The sequence below is a fragment of the Phalacrocorax carbo genome, chromosome 30 (assembly GCF_963921805.1).
Source record: "Phalacrocorax carbo chromosome 30, bPhaCar2.1, whole genome shotgun sequence".
In the NCBI taxonomy this organism is placed as follows: Eukaryota; Metazoa; Chordata; class Aves; order Suliformes; family Phalacrocoracidae; genus Phalacrocorax; species Phalacrocorax carbo.
Window position 1 is genome coordinate 687,468 of NC_087542.1, and position 22,454 is coordinate 709,921.

At 66.7% G+C, this 22,454-nt stretch overlaps 2 protein-coding genes across 4 annotated transcripts; one reads left to right on the forward strand and one right to left on the reverse strand.

Moving 5' to 3' along the window:
- Positions 1-188: 188 nt before the first annotated feature.
- Positions 189-2,361, reverse strand: RDH8 (retinol dehydrogenase 8). The gene is made up of 6 exons (XM_064475619.1): positions 2,217-2,361; positions 1,430-1,591; positions 1,174-1,353; positions 999-1,092; positions 728-911; positions 189-643 (listed from the first exon to the last, which is right to left on the reverse strand). The coding sequence occupies exons 1-6, from the start codon at positions 2,320-2,322 to the stop codon at positions 419-421; spliced, it is 951 nt and encodes a 316-aa protein (XP_064331689.1). The 5' UTR covers positions 2,323-2,361; the 3' UTR covers positions 189-418.
- COL5A3 (collagen type V alpha 3 chain) lies at positions 1,542-22,261 on the forward strand. Of its 3 annotated transcripts, none has more exons than XM_064475608.1 (67): positions 1,542-1,682; positions 5,373-5,540; positions 5,697-5,910; positions 5,979-6,141; positions 6,664-6,786; positions 6,958-7,110; positions 8,225-8,335; positions 8,414-8,575; positions 8,700-8,747; positions 8,858-8,899; positions 8,974-9,036; positions 9,228-9,302; positions 9,444-9,527; positions 9,600-9,656; positions 9,766-9,819; positions 9,937-9,990; positions 10,129-10,182; positions 10,297-10,350; positions 10,423-10,476; positions 10,560-10,604; positions 10,815-10,868; positions 11,029-11,073; positions 11,301-11,354; positions 11,460-11,504; positions 11,626-11,679; positions 11,789-11,833; positions 11,930-11,983; positions 12,090-12,134; positions 12,376-12,429; positions 12,649-12,756; positions 12,838-12,891; positions 12,978-13,031; positions 13,320-13,364; positions 13,932-13,985; positions 14,149-14,193; positions 14,370-14,423; positions 14,608-14,661; positions 14,737-14,790; positions 14,888-14,995; positions 15,143-15,232; positions 15,325-15,378; positions 15,551-15,658; positions 15,777-15,884; positions 16,258-16,311; positions 16,453-16,506; positions 16,641-16,748; positions 16,903-16,956; positions 17,097-17,150; positions 17,239-17,292; positions 17,376-17,429; positions 17,601-17,708; positions 17,881-17,934; positions 18,218-18,271; positions 18,469-18,522; positions 18,629-18,682; positions 18,831-18,938; positions 19,122-19,175; positions 19,262-19,315; positions 19,427-19,534; positions 19,653-19,706; positions 19,884-19,919; positions 20,037-20,090; positions 20,221-20,464; positions 20,661-20,773; positions 20,941-21,009; positions 21,150-21,386; positions 21,512-22,261. In XM_064475608.1, exons 2-67 carry the CDS (start codon positions 5,405-5,407, stop codon positions 21,656-21,658), a joined length of 5,220 nt encoding a protein of 1,739 aa, XP_064331678.1. In that variant the 5' UTR covers positions 1,542-1,682; positions 5,373-5,404; the 3' UTR covers positions 21,659-22,261. The 3 variants fall into 3 exon arrangements, with proteins under 3 accessions (XP_064331678.1, XP_064331676.1, XP_064331677.1); XM_064475606.1 differs by lacking the exon at positions 1,542-1,682 and adding an exon at positions 3,425-3,607; XM_064475607.1 differs by lacking the exons at positions 1,542-1,682; positions 10,815-10,868 and adding an exon at positions 3,425-3,607.
- The last annotated feature ends 193 nt before the right edge of the window (positions 22,262-22,454 follow it).

Here is a 22,454-nt window from a genome sequence, read left to right on the forward strand (position 1 = left end):
TCTCCAGGCTCCCCAACACCCCCAGAAACTCCCAGACCATCCCCCCTCCAGGCTCCCCAAAGCCCCTCAGGCTCCCTAGCCCTTAAGGTTCCCCAAAGCCCCACCAGGACTGCCCCAACCCTCAAGACTCTTCACCCCACATCATCCCCCAATTCCCCCCAAGGCTCCTCAACCCCCCCAGCCTCCCTCCTGCTCCCCCAAGGCTCCCCACCCTCCTGCCCATCCAGCAGAAGGCTCAGGCCCACCAGGACCCCATCTTGCTGGAAGAACCCCCCTCTCTGACACAGGGGGACTCCAGGGTTCAGCCACTGGGTGCTGTCCGTATGTCCTGCTGTGAGCTATGCCAGGGGGTGCGGGGCTGCAGCCATAGCCCCCTCCCCAGCATCGAGGGGCTGAGCCCCTCCCTGGGGTCCCCAGCTCAGAGCGGGGTGACCCTACGTCGGAAGCAGCCGCAGGTGAGGCACCGCAGGACGCCCATGCTGAGGTGGAAGAGGGTGCCGTAGTTGAAGAGCAGGTGGTAGTAGGTCCTCACGGACAGGTCCCCCGAGGGATCCGCGTACTTGAGGGCCACCAATGGCGTGTAGAGGCAGTTGGTTTGTGTGCGGAAAGCCGGACGCCTGGCCCCGATCACGTTCACGACCGCCTGCGAGTGGAAACGGGGGGCTCAGGGCCGGTGTAGGGCCAGGACCAGCCCCCAGAAATCCCCCCACAACTCCCAGCCCCACACCTCGGCCACGGCAGTGGGGCTCTGCCCCAGTGTGGTGAAGATCTCGTGCGAAGCCGGCAGGTACACATCCTTGAAATACTGCACGGTAGCCGGGTCGGTGCCGGGAAACTCGGAGCGTGAAACCTCCTCCATTAGCTTCAGCTCGAAATCTGTGTTCACGGGGCCTGGCTCCACCATGGAGACGCTGCGGGGCCGGGGTGGGTGCTTGGAGTGGGGGCCCAGAGCCACCCTTGGGCCCTCTGGGGTCCCCCCCACACTGCCTCACACTCACAAGACGTTGAACTGCAGCAGCTGCACGGCCAGGCTCTCGCAGAATCCCTCCACGGCAAACTTGGAGGCGGCGTAGACGTCATTGAAGACAATCCCTGTGGGTGGAGAGGGGCTGAGCTCGGTAAGACGCCCCTGGAGCGAGACCCTCGCCACAGCGGGACCCCTCCCCACCTCACCCTGCAGCCCCATGACGCTGCTGATGACCACGATGTGACCGCTCTGCCGCCGCTTCATGTCGGGGAGAACGGCCTTGATCATCCTCACGACCCCAAAGAAGTTGGTCTCGAAGACGCGCTTCATCTCCTCCACGCTGACACTCTCCACGGGACCAACGTGCCCCACGCCGGCGTTATTCACTGCGGCACGGCATGGGGGGCTCAGAAACCCCCTGGGGCCGCCCTTTGTGGCCCCCCCACCCACCACCCCGCTCACCCAGCACGTCCACCCGTCCCCCGGGGATGCTCCCCATGCACTCTGCCACCGAGCTGTCGCTGCAGACATCCAGGCGTTGGATGCTCAACGTCTTTCCCAGCGCCGGTCCCGCCGCCTCCTCCAATTTCTCCTTCTTCCGCAGGTCCCTCATGGTGGCGATGACTGTGGAGAGCCCCGGCCCCAGTCAGGGGGACCCCGAATGCCAGCCGGGGTCGGAAGGTCAAGCCGGGAAGGTGTTCCCTAAGCTGCTTTGGTAACACAGCCTTTAATCCCCACCCCAGGACTAATCCCCAGCCCTGGCAAGGGGTCGGTGGTGGGGCAGCGGAGTTGTGGGGGTCATGCATGTCTGTGACAGCGGGTGGCATGGGAACAAGGACGGTGTGCGGGGACAGCACGCGTGTGTGTCTGCCCAGGTGGGAGCGTGCTGCCGGCCCTGGTTACACGCGTGTGCACTCATGGCCACACGCTGCTTGTGTCCCCGTGGGGCTGCCCCACGTCCCCAGCTCCGCTCTGCCTGGCAGGATGGTGGGTGGGGGGCACAGGGGCACCTCGGTGTGCTGATGGCGGGGGTCTGCGAGCTTCGGACTTTGAGTCCTGGGGGCTGTGAGGATAAGGAGGCACCGGGGCTGGATGGGTGGGGTGAGCATGGAGCGGTGGGACCCCAAACCCCACACCCTCCCAGCCCACTGCCCCATCCCAGAGGGCTCCCATCCCCTCCTTGCCCGGGCAGATGTGGGGCTGTGGATCCCCTCCTGGGACGTGGAAGGGTGCCCTCCCTACTCCTCACCCTGGAAGCGCTGCTGGGGGTCCTGTGCCAACCTCACGGCGACGGCGAGGCCGATGCCGGAGGAGCAGCCGGTGATGAGGACGGTGCGGGGCGCAGGGGTGGCCATGGCTGCGCTGGCCTCGGGTCCAAAGGCTCTTATGAGATTAGGACCCGGCGTCACGTGGGAGCAGGATCAACCTCCCCGGGGCAGCCCTGGGGAGGGCATGGGGGTCCGTCAAACTGCAGCCCCCCTCCCCTGCCCAGCCCAGGGCATGGCAGCCCTCGGGACCCCCCCGCAGCGGGGCAGGTGGGATGGGGACAGGTGATGGCACACGTGGCTGTGGCCTCATAGCGAGGTGCCCACCCTGCACCCTGGGCCAGTTGGGGACCCCACAGCCCCCCTCAGCCTGTCATGGGGGTCCGTGGGGGAGCTGGGACATGGTGGCTGAGGTTTGGGGAGGGGGGGTTCACTGCCCTCAGGACATGGCGGGGGGCAGAGGCTCGGTTTCGGGGGGTGGGGGGCATCTGCGGGGGCTTGTTACTGCAGAGATGACGGTAAATATTTGCTGGGAAATGGAAAACCGGGGGAGCGGAGCCGAGCGGCCGTGACTCAGGCGATGAGGCAATGGGGCGACTCCGGCCAGCCGGGCCCCGGGGGCCAGCCCGGCCGAGCGGCAGCTGCACCGCGGGGTGGGGGGTCCCCTGAACCCCCCGGCCATGCTGTGGGGCTGGGCGCTCCAAAATCCCCAGCCTTGGTGTGGGGATGCTGGGAGTGGGGTGGGGGCCCTTGCACCCCAAAATCCCCAGCCTTGGTGTGGGGCTGGGAGCAGGGTGGTGGGCCCTGCACCCCAAAACCCACCGTCCTTGCTGTGGTGCTGGGAGTGGGGCAGGGGCTGTGCACCCCTAAACCTCACTGTGGGGCTGGGAGCAGGGTGGGGATCTCTGCACCCCAAAACCCCCTGTACTTGCTGCAAGGATAGTAGTGGGGTGGGGAGCTCTGCACCCCGAAACCTTTCTGTGGGGCTGGGACCAGGTTGGGGAGCTCTGCACCCCTAAACCTCGCTGTGGGCTTGGGGATTCTTGTCGCCCCCTGGCACCGTTCGGGGCGGTGGGAGCTCGCAGCCAGGACCCCCCCACCTTCCCGGTGTCAGTCCCGGGCCCGCCCGTGGGCCGGGTCGGGAGGGAGGCGGGGGCTCCCGGCGGGCCGGTCCTCCCCTCCCCTCCCTTCCCCTCCCCTCCCTCCCCTCCCCTCCCCGCAGCCCCGACGAGTCCGGAGCGGGCAGGGCGGGTTACGAGCTCCGGTACCGGGCACCGGCCACCCGCCGGGCCGGGCATGGAGGGTCGCCCGGTCCCCGCCGCGCTCCTCGCCACGCTTCTCGCCGTGCTGCAGGGGCTGCCCCTGGCCAGGGCAGGTAACGCGCACCGATTGGGGGGGGGCACCCCACGCCCACGCGTGTCCCCGCTCGCCGTCCCGCCACCCCCCACCCCCGGATCTGCGGGGAGGTGGGGGGCACCGGCGGGCTGAGCCGCTTGGACCCGGCGTGGGGACCGAGGGGGGATGCGGGAGTCCCCGCGGGATTCCCGGTGCTGTCACGCGTGGGGACCCCCAGGGGCCCCGCCGCCGCGTTCAGCACCACGGACAGGGGCCCCCCCGGGGGGGCCCACGTCGTCCTGGGGGGAGTCGGGCACCCCTCAGGGGCGACCCGTTGGGACGGGGCTCTGGGGGTCCCCCGTGGCTCCGGCTGTGGGGTGGGCACAGCGGGTGAGGGGGACCCACCCCCACCCCCGGGCATGGGTGTTCCTTGTGGGTCCCTTGGGGGGGTTCCCCCCATACACCTTGGTGGGGGTGCTCCCACTGGGGAGGGGGTGCTTCCTGTGGGACAAAGGTTCTCCCCCAGGGCAGGGGTGCACCCCCTGGGTCCCTTGGGAGGGCTGCTCCTGTATCCCGTGGTGGGGGTGCTCCCCCCGGGGCAGGGGTGCACCCCCCGGGTCCCCTGACAGGGGTCCTGCCTCCGTGGTGGGGGTGCAGGTGGGATGGGGAGCTGGATGCCTGGGTCCCCTGGTTGCCGGGGGGCTGGGGGGGGGCGGTGTCTTGGGGGAGCACCTGAAGCATGAATAATGGGGATTAACACCAGCACGGGATCCCAGAGGCCATGGGGGGCTGTGGAGGGCCCCCCTCACCCTGCTCCCGCCAGCTTTGCCGCACCCTCCCCCTTGGTTTTACCAAAAGCAATGCCGAGCCACTGGCACCCCCCATGTCCCCCCCTCAGCTCCCCGAGCCCCCGATGCCGCACACGCCCACGCCTGGCATCCGGAGGGGCTTGGCCGGTATAACCACCCCAGGGCCACCCACCAGCTCTGGACCAGGGGTTCCCAGCCTGGGGGGGGCCCTCTCTACCCCGGCACGCCACGGCCCGGTGACGGCTCTCTCTGGGGAGCGCCGGCAGGAAGCCGGACCCATGTGCCGGGGTCAGGAGGGCCTGAGAGACGGCTTGGCCGGAGCAGGGTCAGCCCGTTCCCAGCCTGGCCCCGTCCTGCTGTACCCCAACTCATACTTGGGGTGCCCCAGCCGATCTGAGGGGGCTGGGGGCAGCTTGGGGAGCCCCAGGAGGAATTGCCCCCTCCCCAGATCCCCCTGCCTGGCCTGCCTGGACAGGCCTCTCCAGCAGGGAGGGTGGCTGCTGCCCCAGGGCCCCCTGGTGCTCTCTGATGTGGCTGCACATCACCCCCAGCCCGCACCCCCCCATGCACACCTGGCTGTGCCGGATTAACCCTCCACGCGCCCGGGTGCAGCCGATGATTGGGGTCTGGCGCCCTGCGGAGAGAGGGCAGCACCCCCAACCCTCTCCCCACACTCCCACTTGGGGTGCAGCTGGGCTGCGCTTAGGTGTGAGGGGGGTATCCCATGGGTGACGGAGCCCTCCCGCCCCGTGGGGTGCACCCATGCCGTGAGGTGCAGAGCAGGGCCGGGGGCGGAGGAATGCGGTGAAGGAATCTGGCGGCTGAGGGACCGGACCTTGGGCCCACACAGCTGCCTGGCACCGGGCCGGCCCGGCTTGGCAGGAGGCAGGCAGGGGGATGGGGATGCAGCCGCGGTCCCCAGCTGGAAGCACAGAGAACGGCTGGGGTGTCTCTGGTGGGTCCCCACCCCCTGAAGGGTCCCCGCTCGCCCCGCAGCGGTACCCGTGGATGTGCTGCAGACGCTGGGCATGCAGGATGGCCGGGACGGCATCTCTGTCACCGCTGGGATCTGTCCGCAGCGCCCGGGGACCGAAGACCCTGATTTCGCTTTCCGTGTGGACAATCGCACCCAGCTCAGCGCACCCACCCAGCAGCTCTTCCCTGGTACGGCACCGGGCGGCCGCGGGGATGCCGAGCCCATTGCAGGGTGCAAACTGAGCTGCACCAAGGGCCAGCATCCCTTTTTGGGGTGCAGAGCCGCCTCTTGGGGTGGACTGGGGGGCTTAGCCTGATGGCTGCCTCCCTTCCTCCCTGCTGCAGATGGCTTCTTCCCCGAGGACTTCTCCATCCTGGCCACGGTGCGTTCCCGGCGCGGAGGACAAGCCTTCCTGCTCTCCATCTACGACGAGCGAGGCGTGCAGCAGCTGGGCGTGGAGATTGGACTCTCGCCCGTCTTCCTCTATGAGGACCAGGAGGGGCGGCCAGCCCCCGAGCAGTACCCTGTCTTCCGCAGGGTCAACCTGGCCGATGGCAGGTGAGTGTTGGGGGCGATGGAGGGGTCTCTCCGTCCCCTCTCGCTGCGACCGAGTCCCGTCTCCGCAGGTGGCACCGTGTGGCACTGGCCGTGGAGGGCACCAACGTCTCCTTGCTGGTGGATTGCCACCTCCTCGCCACGCTGCCGCTGGAGCGGGGACCCCAGCCCCTCATTAGCACCAAGGGGGTGACGATTTTTGGGGCCCGCCTCCTGGACGAGGAGGTGTTTGAGGTGGGTCCCTCCCCAAATCCTTGTGCCAGAGCTGGTGGCTGTCCCATAGCACCCTTGCCCTGATAGTGAGGGGTCTGGGGAAGGGGGGGACCCAGTTGTCGTGGTCAATGGAGGCCCCAGTTGCATGGGAGCTGCTCTCTGTCCCCATGGGGTGTCCTAGTTCCCCTCCCTGCATTCCTGCCCGCTGCAAATGTCAGGGGCCACAGGCAAAGAGGCCGCATTGAGGCTGCGAGGCAAGTGGGGCTGCCCCCCCCCATGCCCATTTTGTCCCCAGCTTGCAGACAAGGGTTCCTTTGTTCACTTACCACCCCCTGCGCCCTCCGCCTGGCCGAGGGGGTGTCCACGCTGGCTGCCCCGAGCTGCCCACGGACCGGCCGGCTGCCACAAGGACAAGGCTGGCCACAGGCACCGGCCCTTGCACACATGTCCGGGGTGTGTGGGGGCACCTAACCCGCCCGGGGTGCGGATATGGGTGGGCAGAAAACCCACTCCCTCATGCTCCCCCCTTCTCCTTTGCCACAGGGCGATGTCCAGCAGCTGCTGATCGTTGCTGATCCCGAGGCCGCCCGTTCCTACTGCCAACTCTACATGCCAGACTGCAACCAGCCCCTGCTCTACCCCCTCCTGGCCCCCTTCCCGGAGGAGGTAGGCACCCAAGCTGGGAAGGCGAAAGGCTGGGGGGACTCTTGGGAGCCCCCACCCTGCCAGGCAGCCCGTAGGGATGCTGCCAGGCTTGGTGTCACTGTGGGGGGAGCTGCCAGGGCCCCTGACGCCCATGTTTCTCTCCCCCACTGGTGTCTGTGCTGCCCCTTGCAGAGCGGCCCGGAGCCCACTGCCACAACACGTAGGAAGGGCAAGAAGGGAAAGGGGAAAGGCAAGCGCAAGGGCAAGGGCAAGGGCAAGAAGAGGAGGAACAAGGAGCTGCTGGAGCAAGCCGAGGCCTCTGTGCCCTCTGTCATGGCCAGCCAGGTAGACAGTGTGACTAACCCACCTCTGTGGCTGCTTAACCCACCCCGGTTAACCCAGCTCTGCTAACCTGCTGCTTGCGCTTGGCGGCGTCGTGCCCACTCCGCAGCTCACCAGTGCCCACCAGCCAGCGACGTGCCACGGCTTGGCTCCTCGTGCTGAGACGGGAGAGCCAGCTCCCAAATCTGGCTTAAATGCAGAGTGGCTCTGGGTGTGCATGGCCTGAGGTGGACCCAGATGCATCCCAGAGCTGTCGGCGCCTGTGCACGAAGCCACACGTGGCTTCTTGCATCCAGAGCGACTCCCAGCCTCCTCTTTGCGTGGTCTGGGAAAAAGCAGGCTGGCTTCAGCCACTCTGGTCCCTGTGGAGCCGGACCTTTGGGTCTGTTGGATGTGACTGCAGGGCTCTGGCCAGAATGGCTCCTCCCCACGCGGTCGGTGCATCCCCACAAGGATGCTGATCCTGCTGGCACCTGGGGCAGGGCCATCCCCACGGCTCCTGGCTTTGTGGAACATGTCCCAGGAGACGGTGGGGATCCCCTGGGTGGAGTTGCCGGGGCAGGGCAGGAGGCAGCCCCCCGCCTCTGCCTCTGGCCCCTTTGGCTCTGGAAATGGGTCACGGCTGCAGCTGGGGACGGCGGCGCTGGCCAAGGGCGGCCCAGGGACCGTGGCCCCTCCTGCTGATGAGTCAAACCTTGGCTGAGCCAGGCCGGAGAGACCCGGCGAGGGGTGGCCGTGCTCCAGGTGCTGCTTGGAGCCAGGGGCCGTGCGGCCCCGGCGTAGCGGGGAACAGCCGCCCCCGCGCCTGGGAGCAGCAGCTGCCGAGCCCTGGCTTGCCTTCCCCTCTGCCCCAGTGTCGCCACCAGCCGGCGGTCCCCAAGGAGCGGGAGTCCCGGTGCCTTGTCCCAAGAGGGGAACAGCTCTGGTGTCCCATCCCAAAGCCAGGCAGGGGCTGTGGTGGGGTGGGGATGTCCCAAGTCCGACCGTGCCCCCCTCCCAAAAGCAGGGCATCCCCTGGCCCTGCTGGCTTGCGGGACCCCACAAGGGTCATGGGCCAGCACCTCCCTCTGCCGCAGCGCTCCCTTCCTCACCCTGCGCCCTTTCCACATCGCCCAAGGCCAGCGTGCCCACGCCGACACCATCCGCAGAGGAGAGCTCCCTGCTGCCGGTCCCCTCCAGCCTTGCCACCACCGTGAGCATCACCCTGAACGGCACCGACCCCTTCGAGGTAGCGCCAGGGCTGGGGGCTGGGGCAGGCAGGGGAGGTCCCCCGCTTTTGCACCCCCAACATCTCCCTGTTCCTTAGGATGCCGGTGAGGAGCTTGTGCTTGAACTTGAGGAGGATGGAGTTGCTGGGGCTGGCAGCACGGACCTGTTGGGCTACGAGGACTATGATGGGGACCCTGCGAGCCGGGAGCGGTTCGGCCCTGCTGAGCGGGAGGAGGAGATGGTGATCAAGGCTTCTCAGGTAACACAGGGGATGAGGACTGGGACCCCCCTCCAGCTACGGCCGTCTGAGCTGGGGCCACGGTATGGCATCCAGGGGCTGCTTCCAGTTCTTGGCTGTTTCTCCTCACCCTGGTGTTTTGCAGGAGCCCAGCTTGAAGGGGGAGAAGGGCGAGCCAGCCATCGTGGAGCCGGTGAGTGTGGCGCAGCCCCCCTTGGGGATGTGTGGCCCCCAGCCCTCTGCAGCACCCCAGGGCCACCCCTCTGAGATGGTTTTCAGAATGGGGCTTGCTCTCTTCTTTAGGGTCGGCGATTCGAGGGGCCGCCGGGACCGCCAGGCCCTGTGGTGAGAAGCGAGGGGCTGCTGTGGGGAGGGATTGGAGATGACAAAGCGTTAACATGCCTCCGTGTTCTCCGCAGGGGGAAACAGGTCCCCCCGGGCCACCGGGGCTCCCAGGGCTGCCCGGGGACCCCGGAGATCAGGTACGGAGCAGACGGGGAGGGCTGTGACAGGGCCCAAGCCGCCCTGCAGCAGGGCTGGGGCCGCAGGCATCCCGGCGGTCCTGCCGGTGCATGCCGGCGTGCGCGCGAGGCAATGGAGCTGCAAGCCCTGACCTGACAGCCTGGCTTCTGCCGGTGTGATGACGGCTTATACCCCCTTTTCCCTCGGCCAGGGTCCCGCGGGACGGCCGGGACTGCCGGGAGCTGATGGGATCCGCGGCCCAGCGGGGACCATGATCATGTTGCCAGTAAGTGCTGGGGCAGGACAGGACCCTTGTGGACCTCCTGCCTGCTCCCCGCGGCGTCTGGTGGGGGACAGCCCTCTAGGCTGTCCACAGGGCTGGGGGTCAGTGGCTCCCCCAGTCCCTCACCCTGTTCCTTCCCCGCAGTTCCAGTTCGGTGGAGACTCCCTCAAGGGTCCCACCGTCTCTTTTCAAGAAGCCCAAGCCCAAGCAATCCTGCAGCAGACGAAGGTAAGGGACCCCCACGGCGAGTCCCCCTGCCCAGCTTCCCCACTCCCCCTCACTCCTCCCTTCTCTCCCCAGCTTGCCATGAAGGGTCCCCCAGGGCCCATGGGGCTGACTGGCCGCCCGGGACCGCTGGTGAGTACGGCCAGCGTGGGGGCTGCTGCGGGGTGCCCACCTTGTCGGGCACGTCTCTGCATCGAGCAGACCCTCATGGTGGGGTCTCCACGCTCTCCTGTTTTTGTAGGGTCTACCTGGACAGCCAGGCCTGAAAGGAGACGCGGGGGACATGGGGCCACGGGTGAGTCTTGCTCAGCTGCGCTGTGCGAGGAGAGGGCGTGCGGGGTTATGCCCCTGGCAGAGGTCTGGCAGGCTGCAGGCAAGCCCAGCCCTGACGCCTTTCCCTCTTCTCCATCAGGGTCCCCGGGGAATGCAGGGACCACCGGGGCCGCCGGGGAAGCTGGGCAGACGGGTAAGTGCTGCACACACACGTTTTGCCTCCCCCAAATGTCCTGGTCTGCTGTCACATGTCAGGCCACCCCTTTCCCACCCCAGTCCTGAGGGGCTCCAAGCCTTGCGCCCCTTCCCACTCCCTCGATTTGTCTTGCAGGGTCGTGCTGGAGCAGACGGTGCCAGGGGTCTCCCGGGGGAAACCGGACCCAAGGTCTCATGCATGGGGTGGTATCGGTGCTGGCAGCAGGGTGGGGGGCCAGGACACCCAATCCTTGTGCCGCAGGGGGTGACACGGGCTCAGCCTGACACCCATCCTACCCCGCAGGGTGACAGGGGCTTCGACGGGCTGCCAGGGCTGCCGGGCGAGAAGGGCCACAGGGTAAGTGGGACCGTGCTGTGTCCCCTCCTGCCACCACCATCTCCACACCCACTCACCCCCTCACTTCTGTAGGGTGATGTGGGGAAGCCAGGACCAGCGGGCCCCCCTGGGGAGAAGGGTGCCAAGGTGAGGAGCGTGGGGAGGGGGGGGAAGGATCAGGCCCTGCTGGTGTTGGCGGGATGTGCTTAGCTCTGCTCTGGCCTCTCTAGGGTTCGGATGGCCTCCCAGGACCTCGGGGGCAGCCTGGGGAACCTGTAAGTACCTGCTGCTTACACTGGGAGCCTGGCCTGGCTTCTCCCGCAGCCCCAGGAGCAGTGGGGGGCAAGCTTGGCCACCGGCTTTCTCCCTGCAGCTTTTTGGAGGGGAGATTTGGGCACTGGACTCCCCCACCCCAGGGAATATGGAGTTCTGGGGTCAGTGCTGCCATCTAAGCCCCCACTTGACCCCTCTGTCCTTGGCCTTAGGGTATGCGAGGCCTGATCGGCTCACGTGGCTCCCCGGGGCCCCCTGGACCACCGGTATGAGACACCGCTCCTGCCTGTCTGTCTGTCCATCTGTCCCCACCTTGGGTCAAGGGGACTTTTCTCTGTCACCCGTCAGCCTGGGCACAGCACCGTCCTTGGCGCAGCATCGCCTTGGGGCGCAGCGTCCCCCTGACTCTCCCTCCTTCCTCCGCAGGGTGCCAGTGGCATTGATGGAGCGCCGGGGCCCAAAGGCAACGTGGTGGGTGTCACTGGGGGCCCCCCTGGGAGCACCCAGCCCGAATTAGCCAGTGACAGACTGGGATGCTCCAGGGATGGGGAGGCAGGGCTGGGGCCAGAGCTGCCATGTGGCCTCGTGGGGTGTGTGGGCCGGGAGGGTGCATGGGGGTGCAGCGATGGTCAGAATGGCACATCCTGGGGTCTGAAGGGGTTTTCTGCTGTGCTGATGGTTTTTCTCTGCCCACCCAGGGAATCCACGGGGAGCCAGGACCCCCAGGACAGCAAGGGAACCCCGGCCCGCAGGTACGTAGAGGTGATGGGGGGCCAGCGGGGTGTCCCCATGAGGCTGGGGACACCCTCAGGTGCTCCCTCAGTCCCTTCCCAGCACCCCGGTGTGTTCTCTTGCAGGGTCTGCCTGGCCCCCAGGGCCCCGTGGGGCTGCCAGGGGAGAAGGTGAGTCAGGATCCAGCAGGGATGGGGTGGTCCGGAGCTGCCCCAGCTCTGAGTGGGTGCTGGGGAGCTGCAGGGGGGACCCCAGTCCCTCTGTGTCCCCACACATCCTCCTCTCGCCCAGGGTCTGCCAGGGAAGCCAGGAATACAGGGTGTGGCTGGGGCCGACGGGCCCCCGGTGAGTAGCGGCGAGGGGCTGTGGGGTCACTCCGGTCCCCAGCAGAGCAGGGGCCACAGGGCAGCGTCACCATCCCGGCTTGGGGCTCACCTCTTGTGTGTCCCTGCAGGGTCACCCCGGCCGAGAAGGGCCAGCCGGAGAGAAGGGCCTCCAGGTAAGTGGCTCATCCCCGCGTCATGCCCTGGGCAGGGGGAAGGGGTCCTCTTTCCAAGGGGGGATCCCATTTTTGCCAATTTTCTCCCTGTCCCAGGGCCCTGTGGGTGCCCCTGGTCCCGTCGGCTATCCAGGACCCCGTGGGGTGAAGGTAAGCACAGCCTCCCCCTCTGCTGGGCTCCGCTAAGACACGGTGTAGGGGGTCAGGCGGTGTCCCCCAGGTTGGGGTCTTCCTTCCAACCCCTCTGTCTCCACAGGGAGCTTTTGGTGTGCGAGGCCTGAAGGGCAGCAAAGGGGAGAAGGTAAGAGGTGCTGGGGTAAGCAGGGGATGGGGGTCCTTGTCCTACGGTAGCCATGGGTCCCTGGCACTGGGGGGCACTCATCCCTGCCCTGAGAGAGCTGCGGGTTGGGGGAGGCCTGGACTGCAGCTGAGGGCAGCCCCTCTGTATTGGGATTTGGGGCTCAGCCCCACACTGTGACCCCGTCTGGGGTTTGCATCAGGGCTAACGCAGTCTCAGCCCCCCAAAATGTGCCTCTCTTCAGGGAGAAGATGGATTCCCTGGCTTTAAAGGGGACATGGGCCCCAAAGGCGACAGGGTAAGTGGGGTCCTGGGGTGGGGTTGGTGGGGATCTCCTCATCGGGGCTGTCTGGGTTGGCTGCAGGTGCCATGAGGTTTTTCTGGCTAGCTGCGGGATTTGGGGTGGTGTGGGGGGACATGGAGCCACGGAGGGAACAGCTCTGTCTGAGGGGAACCCGAGGGAGCAGCCGTGTCCCCCTGGCAGCGTGCTCCCCGCACCTCTGCGTTACCGTTCCAGGGTGACCAGGGCCCGCTGGGCCCCCGTGGCGAGGATGGCCCCGAGGGGCTGAAGGGGCAGACGGGTCCCATGGGGGAACCGGGCGCTCCTGGCCCTGCAGGGGAGAAGGTGAGGGGAGCCCTGTGTCCCTGCGTCGCTGTCCCCACGTGCCTCATAGCCCGTGGCTCAACTCTGCTCTCTGCCTTGCAGGGCAAGCTGGGAGTGCCGGGTCTCCCGGGCTATCCCGGGCGCCAGGGCCCCAAGGTGAGCTCAGGGGAGCCTTTGGGGTGTCCCCGGGACCCCAGATGCCACATGAGCCCTGGGTTATCACTTGTCCTCTCTTTCCTTAGGGCTCCACTGGCTTCCAGGGTCCCATGGGGCTGGCAGGAGAGAAAGGCAAGAGGGTAAGTCAGCCCTGTCCCGCTGTGTCACCCTGTCCCATCTCTCTGGACCGTTCCCTGTCCCCCACATCCTGCTCTGCCACCCCCTCTGCGAGCCAGAGAGGGGCTGGGCTGAGCTCAGAGCCGGGGAAGGGACCGAGCCCTGTGGCCCTCTCCATTCCTGTGCAACATGCCCTCTTGCAAACGCGCTTGGGCATGCTCTGTCCCCTCAGGGGGCACGTGGGGGGAGCGTGGGGGAGTGGGGGGCTGTCCCATGCACTGCTCTCCCCACCACCTCTTCTTTCCCCACAGGGCAAGGCCGGCCAGGCTGGGCAGACGGGACAGCGAGGGCCCCCGGTGAGTAACCACAGCCCCAGCCCCGATCTGGGGGTGACAGGAATCACCCCGTGTGCCATGGTGACTGCCACAGGGCCGGCTGTACCCCACCGTGACCATCCCGGGGTCCAGCTGCATCCCATCACAACCATTCCCGGGTGGATTGTATCCCACAGCAACCATTATAGGGCCGGCTGTAACTCATGGCAACAGAGCTTGGGGTCTGCCGTATCCCACGGCAACACGCTCCGCAGCCTGCCTGTATCCCATGGCAATTAGGCTGGAGCCAGTCGTTTCCCACGGCAACCAGGCCCTGGGGACCATTGTAACCCATGGTGTCCAGATCCCAAATTTCCGCCTGTATCCCATGGGAACCACTCTGGGACCAGCCATGTCCCTCCTGGCTCCCTGCCCCACTCCCATCCCAGTCCCCCAGCTCCCCATCCCACTCCCAGCCCCGTTCCCTGCCCTGTACCCTCCTCTTCTAGCCCTGCCTCCCTTCTCCTCACCCCACTCGCAGCCCCACTCCCTGCCCCACATCTTCTCACCCTGCTCCCAGCCCCACGCTTCACCCTGCTCTTTGCACAGGGCCTCCCAGGGGAGCGAGGTCTGCCTGGTCCCACAGGAAAACCTGGCCCAAAGGTAGGTGGGAGCCTGGCCATGGGGTCCCCGCTGTCCCCCACATCCCGTGTCTGCGCTGTGCTTGGGGCTTTTTGGCTGTGGGTGTTGGCAGTGGGTCTGACGTGGGGTGGTGGGGAGGGGGGGTGTCTTCACTGCTGCCCTCAGCCTGTTTCTGTCTTCCCAGGGAGATCCTGGCCATGACGGGGCCCCCGGCGCTGTGGGAGAGAAGGTAAGTGGAGGGTGGTCGATGCACAGTGGAGGGGTGTCCTCCTGCAAAGGCACTCCAGGAAGGGACTGAGCACAGGGAAAACAGGGGTGCTGGGCACAGGGAGAGGGTCTGGGCGCTGTGGGGCCGTGGGGAAAGCCCCTCTGCCACTGACCTTGGGCTTTCTCTCCCTCCCACAGGGTCCCCAAGGTCCGCAGGGACCCAACGGCTTCCCGGGCACGAAAGGGCCCCCTGTAAGTGTTGATGTCTGCACATGGTCCTGCCCTGCTCCTGCCTGTGCTTGAGATGGTGTGGGGGACAGAGTCGGGCTGGCACGGCCTCCTCCTCCCGCTGCACCCTGTGGGGTGCAGGCAGCGGAGCGGGGAGCCCAGCAACGCAGCCCATATCCCCCACCACATTACCTCTGCTCCTGCCCAGGGTCCTGCCGGGAAGGACGGCTTGCCAGGACACCCGGGACAGCGTGGGGAGCCGGTGGGTCCTCCGCCTCCCTTACCCGGGGGTGGGATGCCTGGTGATACCCAGCATTAACCCTTCTCTCCTCTGCAGGGGTTTCAGGGCAAAACTGGCCTCCCCGGCCCCATAGGGGTAGTGGGACCCCAGGTGAGTGCTGGGGATGGAGGCAGGAGGTGCTTGTGTTGAAGCGAGGCCGGTGGGATGGAGGGACCCCCCAGATGCCCACCCTGTTCTGTCCCCACAGGGTAAATCAGGCGAGACAGGACCTGTGGGAGAGAGGGGGCACCCAGGACCCCCTGGCCCCCCGGGGGAGCAGGGCCTGCCCGGAGCTGCTGGCCGAGAAGGAGCCAAGGTAGGAACCGTGCCGGGGGTCCAACCGCTCACCTGGACCACCACAAGCCTGAGCCAAGCAGTGCTCTGAGCTCTGCAGGGCACGAGGGCTCTCCCTGGCTTGGTGGGGACAGAGCAAAGATCTCTGCTGCTCCTCTCCACCTTGCAGGGTGATCCTGGCCCTGCTGGCATCCCTGGTAAGAGCGGCCCCCCAGGCATCCACGGCTTCCCCGGCACACGGGGGCCACCCGGAGAGACGGTCAGTGCTGCCCCAGGCTTGGATACAGCCTGTTACGGTCCTGGGAGAGGGGAGTAGGGTCCTTTCTGACCACCTTCTTTGCCCTCCTACAGGGTCCACCTGGATTGAAGGGTGGGGAAGGTCCCCCTGGTCCCCCTGGACCCATTGTGAGTACATGGTGACATTTGAGGAGTTATCCAGAGTTTTGGGGTTTCCCTTGGAGTATATAAACTCCTTGGGGAGCAATTTTGCCACCCTGCTTAAAATTCTAGTTTCTTTGGAGAGGAGGAAGACTGCCAGGGCCTTCTTCCCTCCAGCTCACCTCTCTCTTCTCCCCAGGGTTCCCCCGGAGAGCGAGGCCCCACAGGGGCCGCAGGAGGCATTGGACTGCCGGGCCGAGGGGGTGCACAGGGTCCCCCCGGTCCTGTTGGCGAGAAGGGCTCCCCGGTAGGTGCGAGGGGGTGCGTGGGGTGAGGCAGGGGGTGTGAAGCAGCGCTGGGACGAGCTGTGTCTCCCGTGGGTCCCAGCCAGCCCTGCTCTCAGCTCTTCCTCTTTCTGCCCGCAGGGTGAGCGAGGTCCCATGGGTCCGGCAGGGAATGATGGGATCCAGGGCCCCGTGGGGCTGCCGGGCCCAGGTGGACCCCCCGGCCCCACTGGAGAAGATGGGGACAAGGTGAGTTAGGGGGACACAAGTCAGCACCTCCAGCAATGGCTCCTTTGCTACTGACAGCACAGGGAATGCACCCCGGGATGGGCGCTGGGGACAAGTGCCCCTCGCCCAGGGCACATCCCAGGGCTCGGGGACCTCCGGGATGGGGTAGGTTTCCCCTATGGCTTCCCAGGAGCAGGGATTCCCCAGGCGGCAGCGGGCTGTTGGCCCTGGCAGGCTTCCTTGGCACTGCTTCCCAGGTGGTGGCAGGTTTCCCCGGTGCTGGGATTTCCTTGGCTGTGGCTCCCTAGCCATGGCAGCTTTCCCTGGCTGCCAGCACTCCCTCCTCACCGTCTCTCACCGGCTGCGGGCTCTCACCATCTTCCCTTTGTGGCAGGGCGAGATGGGGCTTCCAGGACAGAAGGGCAGCAAAGGTGACAAGGGCGAGGCGGTGAGTGCCAAGGGGCTGCTCTGCCCGGAGCGGGTTCTCCAAGGGGCAGAGCAGCTCTGGGAGCAGGGGGGAGATGGGAGCAGTGAGGTGGGAGATGTTTGGGAGCTGCCCTAACCCTATGTGGGTGCTCCTGCCCCACAGGGCCCTCCAGGACCGACAGGAATCCAGGGACCCATCGGGCACCCTGGCCCCGCAGTGAGTAGCTGCTGAGCACCCTTCCCACCCCTTTATTCCCACCTCCCCTCTTGGCTCCTTTCTCTGCCCTTCCAGCCCACACACTGGGGTTTCTGTGGGGCAGACGGTGCTGATCCCAACCTCTCCCTCCGCAGGGAGCAGATGGGGAGCCGGGCCGTCGCGGGCAGCAGGGGATGTTTGGGCAGAAAGGAGATGAGGGATCGCGCGGTCACCTTGGCCTAAGCGGCCCCCCTGGCCTGCAGGTAAGGAGCAGAGCGGGGTGGGCTTGGGTCTACCAGGACAGGAGGGACAAGGGACACACGACTCTGGGCTCTGCGCAGCCTATCTGGGTCAGGGCACCCTCTGCCTTGCCCGAGGGCCTTCCAGACCCCCCAGGTTAACCCGTGCTCCCCGCAGGGCATGCCAGGCCCACCGGGTGAGAAGGGCGAGAACGGAGATGTTGGCCCCATGGTAAGGAAACCCCTGCACACCCCACTGCTCCCCCTCCACCTCTCTCTGCCCAGTCTCCAGCTTCCCACATCTTCCTCTCCCGTGGGAGCTGCACGGCTCAGCCACCCTTTGCAGTCTGACCCTCCCTGTACTCCCCACAGGGCCCCCCTGGCGCCCCGGGACCCCGTGGGCCACAGGGACCCAGCGGTGCCGAGGTGAGTATGGCCCTCGGGGGTTCACTGGGGGCTGCTGGATGCAGGGGCTGCCCCCAATGTGGGTACCCCCACATCCTCTTGCCTTTAGGGACCTCAGGGAATGCCGGGTGGCGTGGGACAGCCGGGAGCCGTGGGAGAAAAGGTAAGCCTGTGTTTGGGAGGGCAGCACGGGTCTCAGTCTGGGTGCTGGGGCTGCATCCGCCTCATTGATTTTCTCTCGCCCAGGGTGAGCCAGGTGAGGCGGGAGATCCTGGAGCCCCAGGGGAACCCGGACCACCTGTGAGTATCACAGAGGGGAGCAAGATGTCTTGTGGGGGGCAAGACAAGGAGGGTAGGGGCCAGATCCTGCTCTCGCTGGCCACAGAAAGCACAGGCAGAGCCCCTGGTGAACATTTTACTGCCCCAACTGCCCCTGCCCTGCTCTAACGTGGCCCCCCCATCCCTCTGCAGGGTGTGAAAGGAGATGTGGGGGAGAAGGGAGATGCGGGGCAGTCAGGAGCAGCTGGACCCCCTGGCAAGAAGGGCCCACCAGGAGAAGATGGAGCCAAAGGCAACGTGGTAAGGGGAGAAGCAAGCATGGAGAGGCAGGGGGATGCTGCCCCGAGCCCCCACGTCCCTCCTTCCAATAGCTCTGCAGGTGCTAATCCCTGTCCCTGCCTCTGCTTCCTCAGCATGCAGAAGGTCCTGGGCTCCTTCCCAGTCCCATGCTCGTGTCCCCTTCTCTCTGCAGGGTCCCATCGGCCTCCCTGGTGATCCTGGTCCCCCTGGAGACCCCGGTGTGCCGGTGAGTAGCCCCTGCTTACCCTTTAGAGGGGCTGAAGAGCAGAAGCAACCCCACTCCTGGGGCTTCCCCAGGGATGGAGCCAGCCCCCATGTCCCCTGTGGTGCTCCGGTGTCACCCGCTGCCTCACTGCTGTCACCCTGGGGTGGTGACAGGGTTGGGAGGTGCCAGGACACCACAGTTCTCCCACTGCTCCACCTCGCCGGTGCTTCCTGGTGTCCTGGCAGCCCAGGGGTGGGCTGGGGGGGCTTGGCTAGGTGAGTGCTCACCCTCCGCTGTGTCACAGGGTCTGGATGGAGCTGCTGGAGAGAAGGGTGACAGCGGGGACCCTGGTCTGCCGGTGAGTGGGACAGCCGGGGGTACCATCGCTGCAAAAGGGGGGGTCACACTCCCAGCAGTGGGCTGGGGGGCTCAAGGGGCTCTAGCTGAGCCATGCTGCTTCCCGGGGCTCTTACACATCCCTCGCCCTCCACACTTCCCCCAGTCCTGGCTGTGGGACTCTCCCCTCACCCCAAACTCCCACTGGGTTCATTTCAGGGTCCTCCAGGCGCATCGGGGGAGCCAGGTCCCCCGGGTCCCCCCGGACGGAGGGTGAGTAGCGGAAGGGTGAGGGTGAGATGGGGAGGGATAGAGCAGGGTGGAGTGGGGCTGGTCTGGGCCAGCACACAGCTCCTGGTGTCTCTGTCCCCTTGTACAGGGACCCGTGGGACCGATGGGGCACGAGGGCCATCAGGGCGAGAAGGGTGCCAAGGTGAGTGGTGGCCAGTACACTCTGGGGCTCCCCAAACCCACTGCCCTCCAGAAGCCTCCGCCAGCCTTGGGTAGGACCAGATCCATCCCTGGAGAGGTGGGGCTGGGTCCTGAGGGGTGCCAGCCTCTGTCTGTCCTTCTGTCCCCAGGGACAGCCTGGCCCAGAGGGGCCACCTGGGAAGATGGGCCCCGTGGGGCCACAGGGGCCGCCGGGACGGCCGGGCTCTGAAGGTCTGCGTGGGATCCCTGGCCCTGCTGTGAGTTAGGGGCTGCAGGGAGGACATTGCCGTGCCAGTGCGGGGCTGCCCGTGTCCCCGAAGCCCACTGGGGCTGGGGATGTCTGCTCAGGCACGATGGCTGCTGCCTGAGGGGTCGCAGCTTGGAGGGGTGTTTGGAGGGACTCAGCCTCGGGCCTTTCTCCCACACTGTCTCTCCTCCAGGGTGAACAAGGCTTGCTGGGGGCTCCAGGACAAGCAGGACCACCCGGCCCAATGGTAAATCAGGGTGGGCGAGCCCTGGGCCTGGGTGATCTGAGCTTAGCATGGTCCAGGGTGTGTGACACCCTCTTGGCCTCTTGCAGGGTCCCGTGGGTCTGCCTGGCCTCAAGGGAGACCCTGGCCACAAGGGGGATAAGGTGAGATGAGGTGACGATCATGCAGAAGCTGGGGTCCCTCACCCCAGACTCATTTCTGAGCCCCCCCTGGTCCTGGGGAGGGGGCTGCCTGACGCTGCCCTTTGCCCCCAGGGCCACGCTGGACTGATTGGGCTCATTGGACCACCAGGAGAGATGGGGGAGAAAGGAGACCAGGGACTCCCGGGCATCCAGGGCCCCCCGGGACCCAAAGGAGACCCTGTGAGTATTTGGTGTCTCCCGTGAGCTCAAGGGCTGGGTGAATGTTGGGGGAGACAAGGTACAGAGGCTGATGGGGTGCAGCCCCCTCGAGCACGGGGCTGATGCTGTCTATCCACAGGGTCTGGCTGGACCCACTGGCCCCACTGGGCCACCTGGACCCCCCGGGCTCTCAGTGAGTATCTGCCTGTGCAGCATGGATTCACCAAGGGTCTCCTGCCTGCCCCTAACTCCCCTGCAGACCCCTGCGGGCTTCGTCCCCAGGAGGGTGGGAGGGGCAGGGGAGAGCCCAAGCCCCAGGGAGGGGTCATGGGAGGCAGCTGCCATTTGATCACCTCTCTTCTCCTTGCAGGGACCCTTGGGTCAGAAGGGCTCCAAAGGCTCACCGGTGAGTGCTGGGGGAGGATGGGGACAAGGGGGGCAGCTCCTCATGTGCTCCCAGGGGAGAACCGGGGGCTCATTGCAGGGAGCAAGTGCTGCCGTGCTGAGCCCTCTTCTTTTGCAGGGTGCTCTGGGTCCCCGAGGTGACACAGGCCCCCCCGGCCCCCCGGGACCACCGGTGAGTAAGGGGTGCTTTGGACAGACACCACTTCACCTCTGTCCCCGCCTGGGAGGGCTCCGGTGTCCCCAGACCCCCTCATCCTGCCGGCTGGCCCCCGCATCTGCTGCTCTCACCCTCTCTGTCCCAGGGCCGCCCAGCTGAGCTGCTCGAGCCGCTGCCTTCGAGCCGGAGCAGGAGGCACCGACGGGCAACCGAAGGGGCTCCAGGGGAGCAGGGAGCCCCCCCAGATTACGAGGGGCTGGAGGAAGTGTACGCGTCGCTCAGCTCCCTGCGCACCGAGGTGGAGCAGCTGAGACGGCCCCTGGGCACCCCCGAGAGCCCTGCGAGGGTCTGCAGGGAGCTTCAGCTTTGCCACCCGCACCTCCAAGACGGTGAGGTTTGGGGCAGGGGGGGAAGTTTGAGGCAGAGGGGACACCAAAAGCCCCTCTGAGGGAGTTGGGGGGACTTTATGTCATGGCAGGCAGTGCCTGTGTGGCGTGTCCCTGGGGAGGGGGCCAAGGCTCAGACAGAGCCAGCAGGAGCCGAACCGTTTATCCGTCTGTCTGTCCTTCCTACCCTCCTTCCCAGGCGAGTACTGGATTGACCCCAACCAGGGCTGCTCCCGAGATGCCTTCCGGGTTTTCTGTAACTTCACAGCTGGCGGCGAGACCTGTCTTTTCCCCGATAAGAAGTTTGAGGCTGTGAGTTTGAGCGAGGGCAGAGAGGAGCTGGGTGCCCAAACTGCCCCCCGCAGCAGCCCTCCCAGTGGGGAGATGATGGGGGCAGTGTGGGCCTCGTTTCTCCCCACGCTCTGTGGGGTCAGGGGTTGGAGAGGCATCACCCGCGACACCTTCTCTGTCACCCCCAGGTCCGACTGGCCGCCTGGAACAGGGAGAAGCCGGGGACGTGGTACAGCACCTTCAAAAGGGGCAAGAAGGTGGGAGTGTGGGAGCTCCCCGTGCTCTGACCTGGGGTGGGGAGGAAGGCAGACCCCCGCCGTGGCATCACCCTGGCCCCCGGGCAAGGCGTGTGCAGATGGGTGTCTGTGTCTCAGTCCCAGTGCTGTCTTCCTCCCAGTTCTCCTACGTGGACATGGACGGGAACGCCGTGCCTGTGACCCAACTCACCTTCCTGCGTCTCCTGAGTGCCAGCGCCCGCCAGAACTTCACGCTGAACTGCCAGCACGCGGCCGCCTGGTACGACGCCCACGCCGGCACCTTCGCCCGTGCCCTGCGCTTCCGCGGCGCCAACGAAGAGGAGCTGGGGCACAACCACCCGGCCGCCCCCATCCGCGCCCTCCACGACGGCTGCCAGGTGAGTCTCCAACCCACGAGGACCCCGTGTCTCCCCCCACCCGCCTACATCCCCCCATCGCTCATCCCAGCCTGCGTACGGGGCACCCGGGCACCCCATCCGCCACCTTTGCCGCCTTCCCGCAGGGTCGCCATGGCCAGGAGCGGACGGTGTTGGAGGTGAGCTCGTCCCGCGTCGAGTGGCTACCCCTGATGGACGTGGCCGTCGTTGATTTTGGAGACGCCAACCAGAAATTTGGCTTCGAGCTGGGCCCCGTCTGCTTCATGGGCTGAGCGCGGCCCCAGACAGCACGCGGGGGAGGGACGGCTTTTGGGGGGGGTCTCCGCTCCCTCTGCTGCTCCCCGCGCCAGGGACAGTGACCCAGGGCCTGCTCTGGCATACTCAGGACTCGGAGCCGCCGCAGTGCCATCCCCTCCTGCCTGCATGGGCCCCCCCTTATTTATACTGCTGGCTCCCCGAGTGTGGGGTGGAAGCTGGGGCAGGGCGCCCCAGACTGTAGGGAGGGGGTTCAAGCCAGCCCCCCTCCCCGTGGTGCTACAACGCTCCCCGAGAGCCCCCTTAGTGAAGCACTGGATGTGCCCTCGGCACGGCAACACCGCGAGCCCCATCCTGATGCCGGTGGGGACCGGAGCCGGTGTCCCCGCGCCAGGCCACGACACGACCCGGGGGGCACTTGGTGGTGGGTGTTAAACCTCCTTCGTCCTCACAATGAGTGGGTGGTGGGGGATCCCCCCAGCTCACGGCAGAGCCCGTCCCACATGGCAGGGGGGACGTGGGGAGGTCGGGACAGGGCTGGGGCCGCCCGTGAGGCTCAGCCCCGGTCCTGGTGCTGTTGCAGTTACTGTACGATAAACCGACTGTATCGAAGCCGTCTCCCACCCCAAATCCGTGCCGATTTCCATGGAAACGAGCAGCCTTGTTGGGGCAGGTGGGGGCTGCGCACCCCAAACCGGGGCTCATGGCACCCTGAGGCTGCCGGCCTTGCGTCCCCACTCGCACGAGGGCACATGAGGCCCTTGTGCACAGGGATTTGGCTTGGGCACGCACCCGCTACCCACCCCTCTTTCC